Below are 6,978 nucleotides of genomic sequence, written 5' to 3'. Positions count from 1 at the left end.
TATATATATATTTAACCGCTTAACTCTTAAGATTTAATTTTTATTTTTTTCTCTCCCCACAGAGTAAATCGGAGCCAGAATTACCTGCAGTTCTCCCGCCGTCCCTGCAGGGGATGGAGGAGTTGTCAGAAGCGGTGGCAGAGCTGACCACCGTGGAGGAGGTCATGAAGTACCTGGAACCAGAGCGATGGCAACTGGATATAGAGGAGTTGTACAAACCCACATGGCATGGGCTGGGGAAATCCTTCATGCACAATAAGAAAGCAAGAGGTGAGGGGCTTTTAAGGTCTGCTATAAACCCAACCAAAACAATCAATCGATTTAGGGTTTAACACGGAAATCGGGTTGTGTCAAGTTCTAGTATATATAAAGGGAATGGAAGCACTGGATTTATGCCTTGAATTTGGAAGAGATGTAAATATATTTCAAATGATTTGTATTTGTTTCTTTTTATCTTTGAGTAGGTGTTGATCTCAATCTGCTGAGGGAAGACGTTCGACTGTACAGCTGCACGCCACGAAACTACTCCGTATCCTTACGAGAAGAGCTGAAAAGGACGGATGTCGTCTTCTGGCCCAGCTGCCTCCTTGTGAAGCGTTGTGGTGGGAACTGTGCCTGCTGTTCTCATCGCTGCTTCGACTGCCAGTGTCTTCCTACCAGAGTTGCAAAGAAATACCACGAGGTATCCGTTCATTTTGTTGCACCACGCGGTTTGCGCACCGACAACTGCCATATTAGAGCTGATTTATTATTGGTTTCCGGTGCATGATTGCGCGTGGCCATCAGAACAAATTGCAAATTCAAAAACAGATGTATTTTTAAAAACTGGCGCTTGCACAGAGGTCCTTTCGATTTGAAATAATCAAATTTAGCAAGTCCTTCATATTTGTAGGGGGGAAGTACATCACATCTCCAAGGTCCAGCCTCCCTCCTCATCTTTATCTCCATCTAACTTTATCTTCAAAWTATGCTGCATTTTCTGTGCCTTGGAAATGGACAGGGAAAACCATTGGCATTCATCATGACTGGGGACTGAATCAGAAGCCAGAAGTTCAAGCCACAAAGGATGAGTGCCCTCTAGTGGTTGGACCATTTTTAAGTTGTAAATTGAAGATTTTCCTGACTGAATAAAGAGACTCTTCTGATATTTTTCAGTTTATTTTGTTGCTTCATGCAGTTCTTATCTTACTGCTTGATATCCAAGCATGCATTGTTTGAAAACTACTTTTAGTTAGTTTAGGCGTAAAAAGTGTCAAACTGCATTGTAWTTGACATTTTAACAGCCTGTTAGTGAGATGGAATGGTGCAAGCTGAAATTTTGTATCAATGGGTCAGGGTTAGGTAGCTTTATACCACTTGTGACATTGAAATTAAGTCCTAAAGCATGCTGGACCAGAATATTTTGAAGCTAGCAGTCACCTGGACAGAGGCAACTTATGATTTGAAGTGGAGTGGGTGGGGCATTTTGTAAAATAAAACAAAAAAAAACTTTATATACAGGAGGAGGTCTCTTATTTTAGCTTTCTACATCTTAAAATGTAGCATTAAAGTAAAAATCATGCATATCCATCAAATACAAACAGTCAAGTAAAACATCTTTATATTTAGGAAAACTAGCATAATACACAAAAAATTACACATTTTGTCACATCTAGCACATTTTCTTTTGAACTTGATCTCAGCCAAAGTAAAACAGGAAGTGACATCAAAGAGGAACWTCCTGGTCTTTGTTTATTGAAACAATATTATTTGAACTCTGACGCTTTTTCATCTCTCACTGATAGTAACTCAAAATAATAAACAAAACAACCCCATCAGATTATTTTGTGCAGTCTGTGTTCGCACTGCTCTGTTCTCATTCAGACATTCTCCTTTGTCTTCACTTCCCGCTACTTCACATGTGAATATCTCAACAACTGTTCATCTTTGTGGGGTGAACATTTTTTTTGCAATATGTTATCAATGTTATCTTTCCAAAAATATATTTGTATTTGTTACAAAAATTTGATGCCACAGGCACTTTAAGTCTGACACTCATTTTCTCTCTAATTTACACCTTCATGCCTGTGACCAAAGCATTTCTTTTATGAGCCAGGCAAACGACCTGAACGACTCTCCAGTAGGAAGGACATGAGATTAATCTGCATGTGAATTAATCTCAGGCAGCTTAAACTCTTTTTTCCTTTCTTCTCTTTAGGTTTTACTGTTGAAACATCGGAGTGGTGGAAGGGGCCTGTTGAGGTCCATCACTGACGTGCCTTTGGAGCACCACGAGGAATGTTCCTGCGAGTGTAAAGATGACCAGGACTGACCTCCAGACATGTCGAATATCTGCCAATGGAAACACTTTGGAAATAAACTCTTGCTGCTGTTTTGTATCTCACCCACTTCCTCTGGGAGCCAACAAGATTTTACTTTTATGCTGTTGTCCTTTCACTAATTGGCTGAAGCGGAACAGAAAGAATTCTGAATGGATGTGGTCACTGTGAAATACCAACAGTGTGTCCTGAGTGACAAAAAAAAAAAAATCACTAGAGCAGATGTAGACCATTACCTATGATGTTTTCCAGCTTCTCCAAGATACAAGAGACKTTTTTTGCCTCCTCTGCCAAAAACTGGTTTCAAAGTTCAATTGGTGCGGGCTGATGCTGTCAAATAAAATTTGACTTTTTTTCCCCAAAGTACTGTTTTTTCATGATTTTTAAAAGTGAAATGACACCAGTTGCTTCACTTATTCAGCTTCTTTACTATTACTATCAAAGCAAAGTCCTGTTCATCGGCAATTTTTTATTTGCTCTCCTTGTTTTGCTGAGGATGTAATCAGTGGCAAAATAAAGCTGATTAGACTGCATTCTGTGTAAATATATTTTTTTATTCTCTTTTATACATTTGTGCCTTTTTGTTAAAGGCACACGATGCACATGATGGAAATGTTTCTGCAAAAAAGTCTTCATCTTAATGTCCAGTCTGTTTGTTTCAGGTATGCCTAGGGTTGAGTAAATTTTCAGAAAGATTGTTCATAAKAAATATTTATTTGTTTTCTGAAAGGGAATTTTGATCCACTGTGCTTTGTTTGCTATACGTTTGCCGTTGTACAATATTCTTGCATACTTTTTTATTTTGTCGGTTATTTTTACATTGATATTTCATCGTGRATGTTTTTAATCTTTTTTGTACACCAAAGTTATTTATCTCTACTTTTGAAAACAACTGTTTGTGTATTTTGTAGTACTGAATGCCAAAATTAAAAAAAAAATTTCCAACCTCTGCCTTYGTTGAGCCATAACTTCTTATCAACAAGTCAGCTTATCTGTTTCTTATTGTCTCTTTGAAGCATGACCAGGTGGAAATTTCACTGCTCCAAACAGTGTCCACAAAAAMGTTTGAATGGGAAATGAAAGCACCATAGTCAATGAACCTTCTGGTAGCAAATGGAAAGGTCTCTTGCAAACAATGGGCCTCATGCAAAAACATTTTCGTAGTCTTGTCCTAAATTTCTCTTACTTTTGTTCATACAAAGGGTTTGTACAAACATGCCACGTCAGATTCAGCAAACTCTTCTATCTTCAAAAAAAGTGTGTAAATGAGCTGCGTGAAAGAACAAGGAAAAGAGATTAGCATAATTACCACCCCAAAAACACCATATAAGGTGACACTTCCTGCCCCACATACCAGGAAATGTCCATTCATAAATGACATTCCCAAGTAAAAAGAACTTTACGAGTCCTGAAACTGAAGTTCTGCTCTCAGAGATCCAGAAAAGRAAATCTGTCATTTTGAGCAGCATCAGCTGTGGAATTAAAGGACCTGCTAAAGCCGAGGAATGAAATGACGACGGCTGTTAATGTTGTGTCTCCCGTGGGTCGTACAGTCACAGAAATAAAAATCTAAATCATATTCATTTCTCTAGTCCTGCTCCGCTTTTCCTTTGGTTAAATATATTTAATGAAATTCTAAACAACTATGTTACATAGTTTTCATATATTCAGAAGGTGATTTATTTTCAACTCGAAATATCTTCAAACTAATAAAATAAAGTTATTAATGAAGAAACTCCGTCCGGATAACAGCAGACTGACTGCACATAAAATATACGACAGGTCTGGACCACATGAATTTTATTCGCATCTGAAGAAAATCTTAGAATACGAGAAAATTGGTGAATGCCACAAATTCTCCCACTCGTACGCACAMCTRAAGAACAAATCTGTTCATACGAACGGTTCTTGCATGAGGCCCAGTATCAGGTTGAAACGTGAGCTCTATAATTTATTTATCCTGTGATCTTTAAAGTAACTTAAAGAAAAAAAACATCATGGCTATGCTGATGTCATAACTATCACAGACCAGATCATGCACCACACGTTTTTCTTAAATAGTAAAAACCAAGCATTGCCTTATACAACATTATTGCATTTCTGTTGTTTTTTTGCAGAAATGCATTTGATTCTCTAGTCTTTAAGTGTTGAGTATAAAAAAAAATAAAACAAGAGTGGTCATTTGTGCCACTTTATCAATATAACTATCCAAGTGACTTTACACACACAACTTAAAAGCCTCCCATCAATCTCTATTTTCTTGAAATTCCTATTTTATCTCCATTAAACTCCAAGCAGTGCTTTTCCTCTCTCTGTCTCTCTCCCTTTGGCCATCAGGCCACCCAGGAGGAGGTTCTCATTTGTCCATCTCACACTGCTGTTCTGGCCAATTATTTTGATCTAATGTCCATCCTGGCAGGCATCTGAGGTGAGGCCAGATGCTACTGCATAAGCCCACCGGCTCCCAAGGTGGTTTTTATAACATTAAACAGGCGGCCTCCCCCTTTGGCCGGTGCGGTGTTACTTTGCAGAGAAAACCTGAATGAATTGGCACAAGATGTGACACATCCTGGGCACTTGGTTTGGCCCTTGACATGATTCTGGACTTGTGTGAGTGTGTGTAGGAGGGATGTTTACAACTACAAGCTAGCACTTCCAGCATTTATCCACATCCTCTTAGTGTCTGATTTTCTGTAGAGCCAAACCAGCCTCGGGCTAGAACACAGATACATAAAGTCAAAAGAAATAATAATAAAAAATGCCAAGAACCAGGAACTGCCACAATTCAAACAAATAGACACTAAATCAAATCTTAATAGAGCTATAAAAGCTCAATGATAGGAAGTCTCAGAGAAGCCCTTGGACTTTTGCTGACCAATTGTGCTGAGGAACATTCTGCCTCCTCCACAAGTGAGTCATTTTAAAACACAACACACTCATAAATCCTTGCTAAATGAAAGAACGAATCTTTAATATTTTAAAGGTCTACCTTTCACAGTGATTACCTGGGAAAATCTGCAAATTATTAAAGAGCACAATGAATTTATCGCTCAATAAATCACTTCACGAATGACGTGAGCACTGAGCTGTTTTTAACTAAAGCTTATTGCTTCTCACTGAGTAAAAACTCAAAAAAATATGTTGTTAGTAACTGGTTTGCGATTAAAAAATCTGTTGCAACTTGCAACTAACTGTTCAGTTATAATGTTATCATCATGTCTGGGAATCGAGCTCCTCTGGATGTCTCAAAGAACAGTGTTGGACGTTTGAGAAGAAACTGATGGGGAAAAAACAAGGTGGCCCATCCTTTGGTTATAGGCTAGAAACAGAAAGGCCAAACCGGTGGTTGTCGTTTGTGGTTTGATAATTAAAGGCTTCATTAGCAGTAGTTTTCAGAGAGCTGACTGTTTCTGGAAATGTGAAGTCGTTAACTTTAGTGTAGAATTAGTCACAGGTTGGGAAGTCATTTATAAAGCAGCACACACGGACAACCTACAGTATGTGCTAAATACACTGTAGTTTGAGCCGTTTGACAGATGTCTTCAGTTTTAGCTTTGATCTCCTTCATTACACACATTTAACTATTTCACCTTACCACACCAGGATTAAGTGTTTATAAGTATACCATGCATGTTATACTTGATAGAGCTGGCCCCGGTAACTGAGAGGTCAGCGCTGGCAACTGAGAAGGAGACCATTCAATYGCATTACCATCGGAGAGGCTAGTGACTAGCATGGATAAGCTGGCGTTAGCATTGGAGAGGCTAGCGACTAGAATGGACAGCATCTGAGAGGCTATAGCATGGATAAGCTGGCATTAGCAGAGGTTTTTTAAAAATGGTTGACATACAATACAACACCTATAAGCAACATACATTGACAGAATTTACTGTTCTATATGACGTAAAGTATAAATATTAAGGATAAAACATATTACTGTGAAGCAGACTGCTTGAGTTTCCACCTGCATTAGCAGCTGCATTTGCCCTTGTCTATTGGCCGATGTTGGTGTTTTATTTTTTCTTCTCTTTAGTGGAATTGTGAGAAAAACCAGAACTATTAAGTTGGGGCATTTTAGAGAAAGTTTGTTTCTAAAGAAAATTTTCTTTACTCAAAAACGTTTGTGTCTAATAGTAGGTGAGCAGCCTAGACATGCTAGTTGCTAGCCTCTCCGATGCTAATTCCAGTTTATCCATGCTAGTTGCCAGCAATACTAACACAAACGAATAGTCTCTTAAGTTACCGAGACCATGTACCATGAACTTTGTCTTGTGGGTTTTAAAGAGCATTGAACATCTCACTGTAACTTGTTTTTATCAGCATTTATCCATCCATCCATCCATCCATTTTCTTCCGCCTATCCGGGGTCGGGTCGCGGGGGCAGCAGCTTCAGAAGGGAGGCCCAGACCTCCCTTTCCCCAGCCACTTCTTCCAGCTCCTCCGGGGGAACTCCAAGGCGTTCCCAGGCCAGCCGAGAGACATAGTCCCTCCAGCGTGTCCTGGGTCTTCCTCGGGGCCTCCTCCCGGTGGGACGTGCCCGGAAAACCTCACCAGGGAGGCGTCCAGGAGGCATCCTTACCAGATGGGCATCCATGCAACCTTCAGGTGAAAATGAAGACCCCAAACCCAGACCCAAACCAGTGGTTATTCCGTATGTTGC

General features: G+C 39.5%; 1 protein-coding gene across 1 annotated transcript in view; it reads left to right on the top strand.

Moving 5' to 3' along the window:
• The window catches only part of pdgfc (platelet derived growth factor c), a 56,767-nt gene extending 53,500 nt beyond the window's left edge, over window positions 1-3,267 (top strand). The window contains exons 4-6 of the mRNA XM_014001980.1: window positions 63-270; window positions 465-682; window positions 2,198-3,267. Coding sequence (XP_013857434.1) covers window positions 63-270; window positions 465-682; window positions 2,198-2,311 — 540 coding nt within the window. The 3' untranslated portion in view covers window positions 2,312-3,267. The remainder of the gene's footprint in view (window positions 1-62; window positions 271-464; window positions 683-2,197) is intronic.
• Window positions 3,268-6,978: the final 3,711 nt, after the last annotated feature.

Source organism: Austrofundulus limnaeus, unplaced genomic scaffold (assembly GCF_001266775.1).
Source record: "Austrofundulus limnaeus strain Quisiro unplaced genomic scaffold, Austrofundulus_limnaeus-1.0 Scaffold11, whole genome shotgun sequence".
In the NCBI taxonomy this organism is placed as follows: Eukaryota; Metazoa; Chordata; class Actinopteri; order Cyprinodontiformes; family Rivulidae; genus Austrofundulus; species Austrofundulus limnaeus.
Note: the sequence above shows the minus strand (reverse complement) of the source record. Positions and strands in the feature narration are given on the sequence as shown.